Source organism: Lates calcarifer, linkage group LG16_LG22 (genome assembly GCF_001640805.2).
Source record: "Lates calcarifer isolate ASB-BC8 linkage group LG16_LG22, TLL_Latcal_v3, whole genome shotgun sequence".
In the NCBI taxonomy this organism is placed as follows: Eukaryota; Metazoa; Chordata; class Actinopteri; family Centropomidae; genus Lates; species Lates calcarifer.
Genome location: NC_066848.1, coordinates 13,006,734 through 13,026,063, shown reverse-complemented (window position 1 = coordinate 13,026,063; position 19,330 = coordinate 13,006,734). Strand labels below are relative to the sequence as shown.

The 19,330-nt window shown below is 40.1% G+C and overlaps 1 protein-coding gene across 2 annotated transcripts; it reads left to right on the top strand.

Moving 5' to 3' along the window:
* Window positions 1-1,691: 1,691 nt before the first annotated feature.
* On the top strand, window positions 1,692-18,444 carry wapla (WAPL cohesin release factor a). Of its 2 annotated transcripts, none has more exons than XM_018696957.2 (20): window positions 1,692-1,988; window positions 2,618-3,031; window positions 3,223-3,925; window positions 4,749-5,056; window positions 5,203-5,333; window positions 6,452-6,547; window positions 7,187-7,348; window positions 7,984-8,120; window positions 9,130-9,241; window positions 10,013-10,243; window positions 10,540-10,651; window positions 10,840-10,937; window positions 11,245-11,321; window positions 11,881-12,056; window positions 12,393-12,508; window positions 12,618-12,848; window positions 13,913-14,114; window positions 15,084-15,172; window positions 15,280-15,375; window positions 16,396-18,444. In XM_018696957.2, exons 2-20 carry the CDS (start codon window positions 2,644-2,646, stop codon window positions 16,459-16,461), a joined length of 3,531 nt encoding a protein of 1,176 aa, XP_018552473.1. In that variant the 5' UTR covers window positions 1,692-1,988; window positions 2,618-2,643; the 3' UTR covers window positions 16,462-18,444. The 2 variants fall into 2 exon arrangements, with proteins under 2 accessions (XP_018552473.1, XP_018552472.1); XM_018696956.2 differs by having other exon boundaries at window positions 1,692-2,233.
* The last annotated feature ends 886 nt before the right edge of the window (window positions 18,445-19,330 follow it).

Genomic DNA, 19,330 nt, shown 5'->3' with positions numbered 1-19,330 from the left:
ACCAGTGGATGTTTATCCTTCAACCCCTTTTTTCCATTCCCATACACCACATGGAAGCTATATTACAGAAAAATGCTTTCCCATGATGTTGAGAAGCCCACAGGCATATCATAATCACATATTATTTTAAGGATCTTCTGGGCAGTTAGAAATATTTTGACATATTTCGGTAAAATATTATCACATACTGGCAACCCAGTTGATAGATGTATACATTTGTGGTCAAAGGTACAACTTTGAAAAAGGAAAAAAAAAAAATGCACTGAGACAGAGGTGTGACTGCAAGTGTTGCTGCCATCTCATGGTTCTGTATCAGTGTTGCAGTCTCTAATCTTAATTTACCCATCCAACTGTGTTGCAAATATTTCAGGCAGATGTTACACACAAAGTTGACATTCTGTGTTTTTATTTCACTTGGCAATAACACTGACTCCTGACTCATTTATTCCAAGACTGCAAAATATTCAGAGCAATTACGGAATACATACATAGCACTGGACTTGGCTGTAAAGTTTGCCTGTTAATGAAATCATAACTGCTGGGCTGCCAAGACCTGCGTTCCAAACCATCAGTCATCGAGGGCATGGCCATATTACCTCACTACCTCTAAGCCTTGATGTGGAGTGACAGTCTCTCACTGCTGGCCCAAATACATGCAGATTCCAGAAATCTACATGTTAAACACTGACTGAATATCGTGTGCCCTTTTTCATCCTCTTATCTATGTCAAAATGTTGCATAATGATTATAGAAACTGAGCAACTAAGACAACCTCTGGTTTGGTTGATTGTAGTCTGAGACTCTTCCTCATCTGCAAAAATGAATTATAAGCTCACAAATTTGCTGCTTTACTGTTGATTTCGTGACTTTGCAGTAATACTGAGAACAGCTGTGGGTGGCTTGTTTCAACTGTGACCCTTTGACATGTTTAAAAATATAATACAGTAGGAGTTATTCTATTTTCTGTTGGTGAGGTGGGAAAAAAAAAACTCAAAAACACCTTAAAAACATTTCAAATGCTTCCCGTGGGAAATTAGTACCCCTCTGTTTTCTGAGAAACACAAAAGTGTCCCCATGCCCCGTCTTTATAAGGACCTACATGCTTTGGAGATGTTATGATGTCTGTCTAGGCTGAGTAATGGTCATTTCGGTGTTGATACAGTTGGGAGCACTTTGGCCCGCAGACCTAGCCTACACCATTCATTCATTTGTCATGGCCTGGGCCCCAGACCAGTGCCATTGTCAGTGATGTACACGCTTTCTGTCTCCTAAAATATATATATAATATATATATATATATATATATATATATATATATATATATATATATATATATATATATACACACACACACACGTAATTACGTACTTCGTTATATCCCACCACCATTTAGAGATCATCAGATTTGCGATTCTTAAAACAGCAAGATTTTTAGAATCACAAAGCACAGAAATTGATAGTAAAGCTCATTTGATGTAACAGCTAACACAGGAGAGAGTGAAATATCATTCATCAGCACCGCTTCTTTTTGGCACGTCTTCAAGTTTAAATCAACTAACATGGTCCTCCAGCGCCCCCTATCATTTATTATGGCTTCTGGTTTAAACCAATCAAAGTCTCGTTTGCTGACGAAGTCTCAAAGCACAGGAAAACATCCCTGCCGCTGATTGGTCACCTCGCAGCGCACTACATAGGGGTCTTGCTAGAGAACGAGGAGGGAGGGGATATTTTAATGGCCGTCAGCAGCACTACAAAATGCAAAAAGTCCGGATTATTTGCTATATTTAGACAATACTAGCTACTGGTGCGTGTAGGTCGCTTTTATTTGGTGACGAGCTTATGCTCTGGGGTCATATTCGGACTAGAAGATGTGTTTCTAGTGTTGTTTCTACTGCGTTGAACGGACTTTACCCGCTTGATTTGTGCGCCAGGCCTAGCCGGCTGGCTAAAAAACAAGCGGACTGTTAGCTTGTCGCCGGAGTTGAAAGGTAACATTGAGCGCTGCTCTTCTTTTGTACTCGCGACGATTTCAGAACCTTAATCTTTGCATTCAAATGTACGTGTGTAATTACTTGCATATTTAAAACGCAAGATTTCCGACAATTGATGCAGTCAGATGTGGGATGTAAACAGGGGGCTAACGTTAGCATAGTTTAGCAGTGCTCAAGCTAACGGCTAACTTTACAGCAACTTTACAAGCTGGAGCAGGCCCAGCTAGAGTTAGCAGACGCAGGTGAGTTAACTACCCTGTCAGCATGACATTAGGTAATGTAATTATGTCCAAGTGTAACTAAAGTTAATTTGAGTCGCTCTAGTTCCGTGTAGTATTGCGCACATACGACGGATAATGTTATTTGAACGCTATGCTGCTTGAGCTAGCCTTGCTAACCGATAGTTGACACCTAACTTAGGAGCGTAAGCCAAGTTAAGTAACCCAATCTTGCCAGTGTGATTGTCGAAGAACACTTTTTATTTCTTTTGCTTGTTTTAAAATATAGTGCAGTGCAGTTGTATGGATGCCGTTAACATTATGTTTAACGTTACTGTTACACATGGTTTGAGCTGAGCGTTAACGTGCTTAAGTGGTATAATATATGTTTTCTGCATCTTTTCACAGGGAATATGTAACATAAAACATCCGACATGACATCCAGATTCGGTAAAACATACAACCGCAAGGGAGGTGAGGCTAATTCGAAATTTGAAGAGGTATTTTCCAATAAAAGGCCCACACTGACAACCAAATGGGGGGAGACCACCTACAAGGCTCAGTTGGGAGCCAAAAGGCCTATGCTAAAATCTGACGTTTCTGAGCTTCCCAAGAGGCCCAGGCTTGAGGATAGTGACAGTGAAGAAGACCCATTTGGGTTTGACAGTGATGATGAGTCCAAGACTGTGACCCCTCACAGCGTTTCCCAGCTGAAAGTCAATGAAGGGGACGTGACAAAGACAACTGCAGTGCAGGGTGGAGGGGCAGCCACTGCTGTGACTTCTGCACAGGGCTCTGCAAGCTCAACAGCAACTTTCCCAAGTAAGTAATCAATACTTCAACCAGATTAATGTATCTATGTCATAAGGCCCTGATTGTCTTATGTCATAACAATGTATTATTTGTAGCCCAACTGTCATTTCATTATTTATCTCTGATATTATCTGTTGGTCATTTAGTTGCAATGTCAGCTTTTTTATGTGACCATCTATAATTTTCTTCTCCATTCTCAGGCAAGCAAACATTTGAAGTGAAGGTTGTAAAAAATAGCCAGCCCTGGTACAAAAGTATATCAGATGGCAACCAGAAACCTGCATATGTGGCCTCCTTCTCAAATCCAGTCCCTTCTGATGATCAGAACTCCTCAGCATCCCAGAGGCCCATCTCTTCCTCTACAAATATAGACACCTCCCTTAAACTGTCCACCGATGCACCAGGTGGGAGCAGAGACTTCCAGACATCTTCCTTTTATGATGGACTGCCATCAGAAGAGATGAAAAGTGCTGAGCTGGAGCCATCCACAGAGCCTCCACCAGAACCAGTGGACAACATTCCCCCATCCCCATTTACCCTTAGGGCCTCTAACTGCAAGAAATACCAGCGGCCCAGCCGGCCTAACAAAACATCCTCTGAATCTGGTGAAAAGCCCACTGGAACAGCGAGTGCCCAAGATAAACCCAACAGTGTCCTTTCTGCTGGTGCAAGTAGTACTGCTGCCAGTACTAAAACAGCAGCCAAGCCCACAGGCAGGGGCGGTGGGAGAGTACGGGACTACACGGTCCTGCATCCTTCCTGTCTGTCAGTGTGCAACGTCACCATCCAGGACTCAATGGAGCGGAGCACTGATGATCTGATCACGCCAGCTGCCCCTGCTGACCTCGGAGAGGCGGGCCAAATGAAGAAAAAATCAGATGCTCCACCACCCAAACCATCCAGGTAAGTTTTGTCTGTTTCAGCCTGTTTTTTGTTGTGAGGATGAGAGGGGACCACAAATGTTGTCTTACAGATTGATAAAATTGATATCGGTGATATTTTTACATTTTTAAAAATTCACTGTCTTGTGTGAGCCATCTGTGCATTTATTCACATTTCTAGCACCATGCATACACGATAAAGTGAGCCAGCCAAAAGTAATGAACATCACTTTTGTATTGTACTTCAATGTGTGCTTATCCACAGGCACAGTTTCTAAGGTTACGTTATCTTTGCAGTTATAAAATGGACTCAGACTGGAAGTATTATTCAGGTGGTATAATTACATGAAGTGCTGCCAGATGCTTATTCTAGGTGGTGTATGATTTGGAGGTGTTACCTGCTGCTGAATTCTAAGTGGCAAATTCTAGCACCAATGCATTACTTCTAGATGGGTATATTGACATAAATAGCATAAATAACAAAGGCTACTCTAACTGAATTTAGTTAAATGATGACAATTACATCAGCTGTTCATAAACACTGCCATTAGTGTATGTAGCATTTGTGGTCTAGTATAGTTCCAATATATATTGTGTTTGTGGTTCTAGATAGTAACATCATGATGCTCCTCTTGTAACTGTTTCTGACTTTGGAAAGTTTTCTGTTCACAGTTATCTAAAGTTTGGCATCTACTTCTGAATTCTGTATTGTTTTATTTGTTTAGCAAGAAGTAGGTTTTGTTGTGCCTGTCCTGCTCTAGTTTCCCCCTCTTTCCTTTAGTCTCAGAAAAAACTACAACAGTACAAACATGCAAAAACAAATCTTCTCACTGTATCTTTTTTAGATTCAGACCCACCCAGACGAAGACTAAGAAGACCAAAACTGAGACCAAGCTGGAGTTCTTTGGCTTTGAGGACAAAGAGGACCAGGAGGGCGAGGAGGGGTCAGAAGGTGGCATTGCAGGCAAGAGTAGCTACAAGATCAAGTACTTTGGCTTCGATGACTTGAGTGAGAGTGACAGCGATGACGAGAGCTCTCAGGCCAAAGAGAAGAAAGCCAAGAAGGCGGCTGCAGCCTTGGCTGCTCTCAGCTCCAGTGTGGACAGCCCTCATACCAGTGACTCACAGGACAGCCAGGCCAGCAGCAATACAGGTGAGCTGAACAGATTTGGTACAGGTGTGATTGATTTTTAGTATCACCAAAGTAAACTACGTAAGCTTCTTAAATGTTCTTAAATTCTTAAATTCTTTGTTGTTGGTTTTCAGTCCATTTACATACTGATGTGGTTTCTCCATCAGATGCTTTTGACTTCTCTGATGACTCGAGTCCTGGCGGCACTGAGGGACAGAGAGGACGCTCAGGGAAGCAGAGTGACAAATCTAAGGACATTGGCAGTGGACTTAAAAAGATCTTCAGTGGACCGAAAAAGGTAGATGAGTATGCCAGAAATTGTCTGAGTCTGCCTGTTTGAGTCAACAGTAATTTTTGTCATTTATTATGCACCAGATTTTTTTTAGTAATTACTACTAATTATTTTAGTAATTATACAAATTCTGAATCTGAGCAGGCAAGAATCTCTTGACCCATTCATGTTGACCCAGGTTTAACAGGTCTGCGATCAATATGAAAGGGTCAAGGTGAGTTACATAACTGGTCTTCTCCCAACCATGGTTGAACTGCTTGGCATTTCTTTTAACGATATCGATGTTTAAATTACAATTACGTAACGGAATACCCAGCTCGTCTAAAAATAGACTCAGATAATAGGAAAGAGCAGGGAAAAATAGAGCATGTAGGCAGGAAAGAAGCTCAACTGAAACCTAAATTTATTTAGTTGTCATGTAATGTAATGTAATTCAGTGATTCAGCACTAATGTGTGCTAGAACTACAGTTGCAGGCTTAAGGCTCTGAATGGTGATGCCCAGGGAATAATCTGTAACAGCAACCTCACAGGAATGGGGGTAACGTGTGTTCGCTTGCACACACTGTACGGTCTTCCTTTATTGGGGGGGCGGGGGGTGGTTTTAATATTACCTCTTGGTCAGACCCATATTTATCTGAATAACTCAGCTTTGATTTGTGATACTTTGTGTAATGCTCACATTTTCTCTGTTTATCTGAATCATGTTTTGCAGTGGCTTTGGGTTATTTGTGATCTGTTTTCCTAATTCAGTGTGTTTAGTGTTTCTATCATCAACAAAACTCTGAACATTGTCTTTGTGATACATAATTGAGTCACACAATGTGTCATTATCAGGAAATGTTTTGTGCTGCTTGGGGACTGTTGTGCTTCACACTGCGGCTGCTGTTGTCTCAGACTATCATCATGATTGCAGTATGCAATATTTATGCGTTTAGTCAATTCACAACAATAACATAAGCTTTGTGCCCCAACGGTTTCCTGTATGTGCTTTGAGCCTTATATGTTGAAAGGTTTTTACTGTTATGATAGACATTTATCAGTAAATGAATGTATGTACATGGAACATGAACATCATATCAGGTATTAACAACTAACTAATCCTTAAATTCTTGCTGTGTTCCAGTCGCCTGCCAAAGCTGTGTACAATGCTCGCCACTGGAACCAACCTGAGCCTGAAGAGATGCCCGTGCCTCCCCTTTCTCGATCTCAAACTGCTCCAGTAAGATATCACTAGCTGTGTAGTTATAGATATCCTTTTTAGCTTTATCGTGTTTTTTTTTTTTTTTTTAAAGCAGACTAATCACTGGTTACCTTTTCATGGACTGGAAGTGAAAATGGTGAATTTGTGATATTAAAAGTTGTTGTTTGAAATCTATGTATTCATTTTGCACACAAAGCAGGCAAGCAGTATTACAGGGTATTATGTAAAATGAATGCTAATAACTAGTACCATTTGTTTACAGAGTATCCCTATTTCCCACTGTCCACAATCCAGGATATTGTTTATTGGTCTTTAGTTGTCAACAGTTCTGTATTAATTACCCTAATTAGTCTCTGTCTGTTCACATAGAGTTATTTTCCCGGACAAGTGAACCAGAGTTTACTTGTATATTCTGTGTTGAATTCCCCCCATGGAAATAAATATTTGTTCAGAGACAAGCTAATCAGAGTCTGGCAACTGGGATTTAAAAGTTGTTGTTAACTTAGCACTACCTCATTTGACATCTGTTAACAACACTTATTAAAGACTTGTGTGCTTAACAGACTATTCAGCTGTGGTAAATCTTGCAGACATGTCATTAAACAGATTTTGTTGCTTTGGTATGAGTCTCATTCCTTTGCCTCTTTTCTTCCTCAGGCCATTTTATCGAGCAGCAGCAAGGACAGCAACTCCCATAAAGATGATGGCTTATTCAAAGCCCCTCCACCTCCGCCCAAAGTCATTAAGTCAGAGACCATCCCCACGCGACTCAACCAGGATATTGTCACACAGCTCAAATGCAGGAAGGAAGACAAGGAGGTGAGTCTAGAGTGCAATGATATGTTTTTTAGATGTCTGCTGAACAATGGAGGGGTAGGCACTCTGCCTTTTGCAGTTAAATGCTTATTTGTCTTCAGTTTTCACAACATTTGTTGCATGCTGTTATGAATTAATCTGTCTTTTTCATACTCAGCCAAGCTGCTTTTACTGGCATTTATTTGAACACCAGCGTGGGTTGGAGGTAGTGGTGAGGCCTGTTATGGTTAATTTAAACTCCCCTACAGGTTGTGTCACTTACAGATGGGCTTTCTGCCACAGATCCCCTGAGCTAAAATGGTTTCAGCGAAGTTGTCACTACACACTAGGGTTGTTTTAAGCCAGGGTCCTGCCTCGTTGAGCCTTGCTGAGTGCACACACACAGCATGACTGTTGATATTGGTAAACATACAGCATCAGCTGTTGATCAGGCCCTATCTCCACACGCTGAGCTGATTGATGAGGGGTATTAGCACAGTCAGCTATTGCTTGTAATGGAACCAGTAGATAGGAATTTAACAATGAAAGCATTTCTCTCCCTGTGTTTGTGTTGGTGTGTTTGTGTGAGTTGATTGTATCTCTGGACAAATGCACAGCTTCCCAATTAGCTGTAATTAACCCCACTCCCCTTCCACCAGCTGTACACAGTGGTGCAGCATGTGAAGCACTTCAATGACGTGGTGGAGTTTGGAGAGAATCAAGAGTTCACAGATGACTTTGAGTACTTGGAGACAGGTCTAAAGAGTAGTCAGCCACTCAACACAAGATGCCTTAGGTAAGTGGAGAAAAGCACTTGGTGCTGCCTTCTTTGTCATTCTACACAGATCCTTGCTCTGACATAGAATTATCTTCTATTGGCACATTGTTGATACTGATTTCTAAGAGTATGAAGTACCTCACTGCATCAGTTGAAAGTTTACAAGCACCTGTCACTTAACAGTTGTTCATGTCAAGCCAGGATTGGCCTATTTATAAAGCAATTGGACGAACAGCTGCTGTAGTTGATCAAAGCGTTATAATTTGTACAGCAGTCCTTAATTAACGTAAACAAAACAAGTATAATTACTGTGCTATCAGAGAGCAGCAGAGGTAGCAATACAAAGTGAATATGTTTAGCAAGATGTTTTTTTTTTTTTTTTACTTCAAAAAGTCTTCAGGTGTAACGTAACAATGACAGTAACTGTTTTTGATGACAAATACTCCCACTTCTTTTATTTTTGTGGTTTCATTTTATTTTTGTTTGTTTTTTTTTTTTTTTAAACCTAGATTTCCTTCAAAATAAGTTCCAAAAATGAGATTATTTACAAAATCAATATTTAAAAAACATTAGACATAATCAAAATTAAAAATGAGACACCATATGTGTACTTATACCCCCCCGCTCTGTTTATATGTCTCACCTTTATATTAAGACACTGTCTATTGGGGTAAAATGGGAAGATAAAAAGTGTTTTTCTAATGTATGAAAAAGCACACAGCAATTCTTTTGTGAAAATGGAATCTACTCAGGAGAGACAACCCTGGCCTCAGAAAAAGCTGTAGGGAGTCCAGCCTCCTTTGGGATGGTTTTCAGTTTTTAGACATGCAGAGAGAAGAGGGTGAAAAGACAGAGTAGAAATACAAAACAGAACATGTTGGAGATGGGAATCACACACGGTGTTAGGGATTTGGAAGGACACTGTTCAACATTTTCATTGATCTTAGTTTTGAGCACCAAGCTGATAAATATTTGACCCAATTTATCTGTTATCTCCTCTAATTCTCTTCCTCTCTCACTGCTGCAGTATAATCAGCCTGGCCACAAGGTGTGCCATGCCCAGTTTCAGGATGCACCTGCGTGCCAGAGGGAAAGTGGCGCAAGTCTTCAAAATGCTCAGCGATGCACCGCAACACCCGGTCAGTGAAACTCTGCTTTTCCAAGTTCATCATCTCCCCTAAAAAATCTTGGTGTGGTAATATGTTAACCAGTTTTTAATAATTACTGGTTTTATTGTTTACTTTGTCCTAGATGGAAATGTAGTCCCTCTGGGTTCAGTTCAAAGGTCTTGAATCAGGGACTATGAACCATGAGCTTTTAGCTGGTGTGCTTAACTAATGAACAACCCACCAAGTAGCAGAAGTGAAGCGAGCACCCACACTGATTCTAATAAGGGAACACCAGGGTTAGACCGACTCGTGATTTTTAGTTTTACAGTTTGTGTACACTTAAATGGCACTGTTCAATTATGTACATTGGCCTGATACAAATTTATTTCTGAAAGGTCATGCAGGTCAGCATTGTTAGTCTGTACTGTCATCTTTGTTGCTTAGTATTTTTAACTACCTTACATAGCTAGCAGTACCAGGGTGAACTGCTTTAGAACAGCAGGCTCACATTTGATCCAAAAAGCATGATTTGTGTTTTAATATCTGGATCCACACCTCTGCAATATTTACTAATTAAGAGGATTTTTAATTCCCACACGTCTGCAGTTATTTCACAATTTCTTTTCATTGTTGCATTTAAGGTTAAAGCCTTGATGTTTCAGTCATCCTAGAAGTGTAAGATTTTCTTTGGGTCCAATATTTCAAGTGAGAACTTCCCCTTGGTTGTACCATTATGTACATGACCATTTGTTACTGTACACTACACCACTTTGTTAAAACCATTCTCTATCATTCTACCAGAACCTTGCTCTGTGCACGGCTGCCCTGATGTATATACTGAGTCGGGACCGTCTTAACATGGATCTGGATAGGGCATGTCTGGAGCTAATGATCAAGCTGCTGGAACTGGACCAGGACTACTCAGCCCACCAGGATCAGCTTACTGCGAAGGAGGTTGCAAAGGTCAAGGAGAAGATCAGGAAGCTGTGCGAGACTGTGCACAATAAGCATCTCGACCTGGAAAACATCACGGTGCGTTGTCCTCAAATAATGATCAAGGAATAAGGATTGAATAATCCTTTCGCAAGGAAAACTTCACAAATACTTAAGAAACCCCATCAAAAAATATCACGTTATATTTACTGTTCTATATTGCTCATTGCCTATTATGTTTTAAGTGTAGACTATAATTATGTTATCATCTACGATGTTAGATTAAAGGGTTCCCAGTAGGGGTAAATGTGTCATGCTACATGAAGAAGTATATTCAAATTTAGAATGATACTATGAAGACATTGCAGTTTTTAAAACTTTTTTTTCCATTGTAGACGGGCCACCTTGCCATGGAGACACTGCTCTCTCTAACCTCCAAGAGAGCTGGGGATTGGTTCAAAGAAGAACTGCGGCTACTGGGGGGTTTGGACCACATTGTAGACAAAGGTGGGTGTGTTGGTTGCTACTGTGCTTATGTTAGACTTGTAAACTGCTCAGTTTCAGTACTAATGTATGTATATGTGCAAAATGGGTTTTCCAAGGTCAAGTGTCACAGCTGTTGACTTTCAAGTAGCTGTGACACTCATCAGGATGAGTAATAGTTATGTGCCTTTGTGTGTGTTGTGTTGCTACAGTGAAAGAGTGTGTGCAGAACCTGAGCCAAGAGGACGACAAGGAGAACCTTGTTGCATCTTTATGGGGGGCTGAGAGGTGTCTGAGAGTGCTTGAAAGTGTAAGTACTGCTCTGTCAAATTGGGTTCTCTCTTTCATCAAGGTCTTACAAGATGCACTCAAGGACATGAGTAATTGAGTACTGAGAGCTGTGACTTGGCTGGTAACTTTTATTGTTACCTGATGAAAGGCTGCTTTTAAGATGCTGAATGTCTCCTATCAACTATTTCACTTAAAATGTCATTGATCAAAAGTCTGAACCAAACACCAGTGTCTCTGTTCATTTTTGGTTTCTTGACTCCTTTTTGAGCCTTTCAGTGTACTTTCCCCCCGACTGATTTTATTTCTCTTTATTCTTCTGCCAACAGGTGACAGTGCAGAACCCAGAAAACCAGGGTTACTTGATTGCCTACAAAGACTCACAACTCATTGTCTCCTCTGCCAGGTGAGCACCAGATACGGCTTGGAGCTATTATTGACCGGACACGAACACGGACACATACTGAGGCTCTCACTATTACAGTTTATTCGGTTTACCTTTGTACCTTTTTTGTAACACCATTGTACCCATCATATCAAACAGTGTCCTGAGGGGTATTATGGGTCTTTTACAATTAATTAGATACCTATTAATGAAAACTTCCTCAGCTTATTGAAGCAAAGGAATAATTAGTGTAGTGTAGACTGTGGGTTGAGACTGTTGGCAAAGGAGCCTATAAAGAGTTCCAAGCTGTTTTAAAAGGAATGATAGGCAAAGCTGGATCTTTAACCACTGATTAAATTTAGATAAATAGTTTGTACTGGTTGACACAGAATAGTAGTCAGAGCTGTGTCATATAAATTAAATCTGTGTTGTGTCTTTTTCAATCTCCTTGCTCTTTATCTATGTTCATTTCTCCCTCCTCTCTCCTTCACTCTTGTGCTTGTTTTCTTGAAAATGTCCCTCATGTCCTCCATTGTATTCTGTGCTTTTAACTTTAATCAATTTTTCTTTCTTTCTCCAGAGCTTTGCGCTGCTGTGAGGATATGATCCAGCGGTACAGCAGAGCCTTAAACAACAGCTCCCTGTCATCATCGGGTGCAACGCTGCCCCACTGCAGCTTCAGTAACGTGGGCAAAGCAGTGGAGGACTGCATGAGGGCTGTCATAGGAGTGTTGCTCAACCTTACCCATGACAATGGTATTCTCATTTCCAACCTTATATTTTTTGCATTTTCTTTTATTTTGCCTTTGTTCAGTGTGTGTTGGTTTTATCTAGAATTTCTGGATAGCTAAAGCCAGTCAATAAGTCAGTAATGTGGCTTAGTGTTTGTCTAATGTAACATAAAATAATGATTGCATGGTATCACAATTGAAATATATTATTACTGTAGTCACATACAGTTCAGCTATATCACTCAGACATGGTTGGCATACCTATAGATTTCACCATAAAATGTAATACTCAGGTGCTTAGCAGGAAATTATGATGGCTGATATCAGCAGTGGTTACTAATGATGTTATTTTTGTCTGCAGAGTGGGGAAGCACTAAGACAGGAGAGCAGGAACAGCTAATAGTAACTGCTCTGAATTGCGTCCTTCGAGTCCCACGCTACATCCCCCAGGAGCAGCGGTTTGACGTGCGAGTACTGGTAAGGCATTCTCAAACAAAACAAAGCAACACCACATAATTGTTGAAAAGATATTCTACCAGCCTGTTCCCATATGTGTCTTATTTGTGTATTCTGTTTTGTATTCCAGGGCCTGGGTCTACTAATTAACCTTGTGGAGTACAGCTCCAGAAACCGCCACTGTCTGGTGGACATGGAGTACAATGTGGACGACACCTGTCTGGAAGACAGCCTGATGCAGCCTGCTGACCCAACACAATCAGACACAGCGGCAGAGGTAGCACCGCCAAGCACAGCTGAGACTCAGGGAGACGAGGCTGACAAGCCCAAACCCTGCGGTGCTCTAGCTGCACTGGTGAAGGTAGGAATTGTGCCAGGACCCATTGATAAATATTTTAGCAGTCATTGTTGGATTTTTTTTTTTATGATTTCTTTTGAAGGTAGGATGTGAGCAGAAACAGCAAGTGATGAAGATAGTTTAGACATCACTCTGGCAAACTGATAAATATGAATGATACTACATTGCTGTGTCATCATTTCAAGATTCTTCAGTGCATACAAACATGAGCTGCACCCTTCAGTGCTTTTTAAGTACATGCACACATCTGAGGTTGTATAGATTTAGTAATAAGCAAGTGCAAATCAACGCACACTGACTTCTGACTTTGATTTCAAGATATAAATGTCATTTTATTTATGTTATGCTTTATTACTAGTAGTATGTTGAGCAGCAAACAACAAAACCTTTGCCTGAGATCTTCGGGCAGAGGTCTTTTATCTGTTCCCGATGTGCAGCTGAAAACTAGAGGTGGCAGATCATTTGCAGTCAGAGCCCCTAAGCTATGGAACAAGCTGCCTGAGGAAATCAAGTCAGCAGAATTCTTAAAACTTTTCTTGATATTAGGAGAGCTTTCCTGATTTTTTTTTTTTTTTTGCCTGCCCTTTTGGTAATACTAATTTGTTTTATTAGCTTATAATTCTATCAGAGAATGTTTATGATCTGCTTATTTTGAAGTTGTTTCCTTGTGTGAAGCAGTATACGCTGTAAGGTGGTTATGGAGAAGTGGTCAATAAGTAATGAGAATAATAATAATAATTGCTATTATTGTTTTTAGTACCAAACTCCTTTCCCAACTGTCTCATTAGAGAAAAGTTTTCTAACATCCTGAAAAGAACCTCAGAGAATAAATTGACTTTGAAAATTAACTTTGAAATTCCTTTCCATTATCAAGACTTACAGGCTTGTTTCAGAGTATTTGGCATACCCAGTTGGTTACTGACCTTGCAATGAAGAAATATCTTGGCTATTATGCTCAACTATTAGTCCTTTATTTCCTTTGAATTAGAAAAAAATCTGCTGTTTTACCTGGTTCCAATTTGAATTTGTGTTCTGAGTTGACATGTTTATTTCTCCTTTAATCCCAGCTCTTCCTGGAGAGGGAGCGTGCTGCCATCCTGGCTGAGGCTAAGACTGACGACCTCATCAGCGAGGCGCCCAAGCCAGCACTGGACCAAAGCGGAGAGTGGCAGGAGACGTCGGGAGAGATCCAGTGGGTGGCAGCCGAAACCAACGACAACCAAACTGATAAGAAAGAAGAGGAGGATGAAGAGTTGGACCTAAATAAAGGTAGGTATTCGTGTATGTTTGAACCAGTGTTTGTCTGCATGTAAGAGGAGCTGTTTTTAGCTTGGGCTAAAATCATAAGCAAGATAAATGTGGCTAATGTTGCAGTAATGATTACTCCATGGCAATGGCTTCATTCCTTTTTTTACATCTCAGCTAATTAGGGTTGGAGCAAGAAAAACATGTCCATTTTGAGGTAGCATAGCAGGGTTTCAGTCCACAAAATTATAGTATACTATTAACAACAGTAACAGTAACAAAACCTTTAAATGATAAGTGATATTTTATAAAACAAATGATTAATTCAGAAAGTATTTGGCTGATTAAAAAAAATATTTAGCTCTACCCCTAAAACCTACATGATTTCTTTAGCCTTTGGCAGAACACTGCACATGGGAACATCATTCCATTGGAGCCGCTGATTGTGAACAAATTGCACTGTAGAGGTTAAGTTGTCATATTTAACAATCCTGATGAGGTAGAGGCATGAATACACTTATTTTGGTAATTTAACTTGACTGCAAAAGTCAACTGGGCATAAATTCAGCCAATCATTGACAGCTTGTGTGTTTGTCCTGTTTCCAAGCCTACAACTAATACATTGATGGTAAAACAGCTCATGTACTGCAAAGCTGTGTTGGTCAAATGGTAATTGTACATTAAGAAATGCAAATCTCCTGTTATTCACTTTTTTTGCTGTTCTTGTGATTGTGGTTGCCAATGAGCACAGTAAAACAATTAAGACATAGTGCCACTTTTAGCAACTTTCTGAATGTTTAAGCCATAGTACAGACTGCTGGGTAATGAACCGGTGAATTGCAGCTCCAAACTCCTTCTCACAGGGATGTTTCCAGTCAGAATTTGTATCTATTCAGCAGTTCCTACCAAGAGTTTAAACCCTCCTCTCCAAAAGAAGCAGCATATGTAACTATAATAGTGAATCTTTCTCTTTATCCCTTGTGTTTGCTGTAGCTCTGCAGCATGCAGGCAAGCATATGGAAGACAGCATTGTTGCCTCCTACACTGCTCTGCTGCTGGGCTGTCTCTGCCAGGGCAGCCAGGTGAGAATATCAGACACAAACACACACAACAGCTATATAACTGGAGATGCTTTCCTACTCAAAAATATTCATGTCATATTCACTCCCTTCTTTTTTCTCCCTCTCAGATAAATGTGACTACTGTGAGAAAAAATCTACCTAAAGGGGATTTCTCCATCATGACAGAAATGCTGAAGAAATTCTTGAGTTTCATGAACCTCACTGTGAGTATGACTGTCAGGACAGACCTTCTCGGACACTGTTCAGATTAATTATGTTGTAAGGAACCACATACATGCAGAAACGTGATGAATTATATAGTAGCAACAAATCAAGCTGGTTTCCCTCCTAAAAGATAAACCATCCTTTTCAGGTGATAAAAATACTGAAAACTCTTCCGTGAGGTAATTTTTGCCTCAAAGTGTGGATGCAATCCTTAGCTCCAGGCAAATCATGTTGAAGTTACAAAAAGTCATTTAATTGGACCCATTGAGCAAATTTTTGTGCAGCGTTGTTGCAAGGATCGAATAAACATTTTTAAGCAACAGTAATTCTGTACAGTGCCACATTCCGCTTTTATCTTCAAATAATTGCAGTTTTTACCCTCTGTCTGTACCTTCATTCAGCTTCTTTCTGAGAAAATATGAACAATGTGGATGAAAAGGAAAGCTTTCTGATTATCTCATTAACAAAGAAACTGAGTAATGTCTGAATTGGCTGTAAAGCCTATATATATATATATATATATATATCCAACATATGAAAAGGCTCTTGGATTTTCACTCATCTGAAATATCTCTCAATAACTTCTTAGCTCTAAAATCACTCTGGTGGCACTTTGCTTTCATAAAATGCTGTGGCAGTAATGTGCCATTATAATACAAAATGTGATAACTTGTTATCAATTAAATATGATTCTTATGTGTCCAAGCAGCACAGCTGAACACAACAAGTAGTGATATGCAGGCTAATTAAAAATTAATATATTAATTATAATTAATATTAAACTTAACAGTTACACAGCTACAGATGTGTGCATCTTGCAGCAGCTTTGAATGTGACTCATCCTGTCAGAACTGAAGATGAAAACCATCTGTTTCATAAATATCGCCTTTTCAACTGAACAGAAGCTCAAACGTCCTCAAAAATCCTCACTGTCTGTGCCTCTGGACCTCAGTACCACAGTACAGTAGCACATGCTGGCACCCTCTAACTCCTGTTTGGTTTTCTCATTCTCCACACAGTGTGCAATGGGCTCCACAGGACAGAAGTCCATCTCGCGGGTCATCGACTACCTGGAGCACTGTTAACAGGCAGCGAGGCAGCAGGCTCACACTCTGACTGCACATCAAAGGGATCCCAGGCAGTTCTGGTACCCCCTACCCAACAGGAGCAACAAGGGGTCATTGGAGTCTCAGCAACATTCCCTTGACTTCACCTGATCACCCAGTGCTGTGATCTCTCTGAATTTTCATTGATGAACGCACATTCTGATGTGCACACAAATAGAAAAGTTTCCCTCCCTCTTTGGAGCACAGCCTGAACCAAAGCCCTGCTAGCTGACAGACATGCAGATTCCTTCAGTTCCACTCAACTAATGCTACAGTTAAGAGTCAGATTCAAGATTCATCCTCAGGTAACTGGGAATCAGGCAGAGGCTAGGATAAATCTGGCAAGTTTCTATATATTCTGTGGAATGTCAAATGCAAAGATGGACTCTAAGCAGACCTCCTCTTGAAAACGTCCCGTAAGGTTTGACAGCAACAGGCCACTGAGGTGGAGTCCCCTGCCAGCTGTCAAGTCTCTATTCCTGGTCGCTTAGCTTAAGTATGAACCTCTGAATTAAATTTTATGGATCATTACATTTTAATCTTAGCTTATCCATGTCAAAGCCAAGGGTGAAATCATTGATTAGCATGAAAAACAATCATTTTCATGGATGTTAGAATGAGGTCTCTGTAAACCTGTGTGGAATGATTTTGAATGCATACATCCATTTTACCTACATGTTTGCAGTTGGTTTGAATGTTTTAAGGGAAAGAGTATTTTTAAGCTTTGAATTTTATGTTCTCACTGTACCCGTTAATGTTCTTTTAAACTGTGCAAGGCAGATAGGTGTTCTCTGTTTTTAGATTTTAATTTTTTTTTCCTTCAAGGGCATTTTTTTCCCCACCCAAATCATGAAATACTTTTAAATCGGACTGTGTAGCATGCCAACTTTGATAGGATGGTTTTTTTTTTTATCTGACTGATATTGGCACTATTAAGAATTTTGGATTTCCTTTCTACCCATTATCAAATAGATCATATTTTAGTTTGTTTAGATTATTTAAATTTCAATTAATTCAGCAGTATGTAATTACATTATGCATTTAACGTCACAAGTATAATAGCTGTGATGAATTACTCAAAAAAACCTGATAGTTGTGATTCCTTTTGAATTTGCAATGAAGTTAATTTTTTTTAAATTTATTTAATTTAAAGCTTTCTCCTCCCTTGTAAATGCAAAGTCTTTACCTCGTGAGATGCCATTAGTGTCTAAAGTTTCACATCATATTTCATTATAATATACCCCATGTGACACAGCTCAGTGGTTGGACATAGTACATGTGTAATGACAGACTTGAGTGAATGATGGTTTTGGCTTTAAACCACATGAAATTTCAACTAAGCCTGCTGCATTTAATAAAATGGGAAAAGTCATTTTTATGCTCATGTTAGTCTATGTGGGGAATTTTCCTGATGGTTTCATGTCTCTGTATGTCCAGCCACGTGTAGCTTCATGTTTTTACTCTCATTGTACTCATTGTATCATTGTGTGTCAGCATTGGACAACATGTATTAAGCTCCCATTTATTTATTCTTTTTGTGGTGTCATTTTACCTGTGATGATGCACCTGAACCTTCAAAACGCCTCCGTCTTGTACTGCTCACATGTACGATCACTGATTTGAATGACAGCCATACCTGTATAAGCAGATTAGGTTTATCTGGTTTGTAGGGCTGCAGTGAACACAACTGCAACTGTTTACTGTTTTATTACTTTGCAAATTCTGGTCTGAATGTAAATACTCCTGTACATAGCAGTTAATGGACATTTAAAATGCTTAGACTACTTTTTTCCCTGAAGCTGATATTTTTATTTTATACAATATTTCTGAGTTGTCATTTGGAAAAACAAAAATTGCAGGATGAGAAAAAAAATAGTTTGTACCGTTTCAAGGACATTGTCTTTGGTTACATGTAAATAGTTGTATCTCAAAATGGAAAAAAAAGTTGCTACTTTGAGTATACTCCCCATGTGTTTTCTTCCTTGAATTGTTTGAACAACAGGAATGCTTTCTTTCATTTCCAGAGCTGTAAGTGGAAGTGGTGGTAGTTTCTTTTTGTTATTCATGCGTGTAGCAGCAGCTGAATGCTTAACTTTGTATTCTAGTTTGTTTCTGTGCCTGTAACCCTACAAGGCTGTAAGTGACTGTGTGCGGTGACAAATGTGTGTGTGTGTGTTTCTCCCTCCTCCCTGACAAACTGGCTGGGATAGAGTGAGAGTCCAGAGCGTGGTCGGTATACTTAACAGCACTCAGCGGTGACAGTTTGTGGACACGGCCCCTCAGTTTGACTGACTGCTGCATAATGGAAACAAAAGATTCTTGTTGCAGTTGCTATCCGAGAGTCAAACTTACAAATAGCTTGGGGAGCCTGGGGAATGTAGTGAAATACTATCTGGCAACACTGATTCCACGCAAGCGACAGCTGTGTCAACTATGATACAACAAGCGGGGACAAATGCAGGCTTTAAATCTGAAGCGTCAGGAATTTACAAAATGGAGTAAACAGTGCACAAATAGCATTTAATTATGTCTTTTATGTCTCAATGCTCAACATACAAATACATGGGCAAACACATGCAATGGCGCAGATTGAAATTCCAGAGAGCAGGAATCTTACATGTAGATGACAGGCACCTCTGCCTTTCATCTGCGTCTATACATTATACATGACAGTTCTTCAGTTGTAGGGAGTCAAAGGCAGAGAGAGCGCACGCACGCACGCCCCCCCCGTAATGATCAGTGGCAAGGAACTAGATTAGAACAAACATGCAGAAAAAGGCAGCATTTCCATAGGATGACAAATTGATAGGATGTCCTCCACTGATAGAATATGTGAGTGGGGAGGCAG

What these genes read in the sequence shown, in the direction of transcription:
- wapla (XM_018696957.2), top strand. Translation starts at nt 2,644, where the DNA reads ATGACATCCAGATTCGGTAAAACATACAACCGCAAGGGAGGTGAGGCT. An exon ending in TCTTCAGTGGACCGAAAAAG is followed by an intron (nt 5,334 to 6,451) that starts GTAGATGAGTAT and finishes GCTGTGTTCCAG; the next exon opens with TCGCCTGCCAAAGCTGTGTA. An exon ending in GGACCACATTGTAGACAAAG is followed by an intron (nt 10,652 to 10,839) that starts GTGGGTGTGTTG and finishes GTGTTGCTACAG; the next exon opens with TGAAAGAGTGTGTGCAGAAC.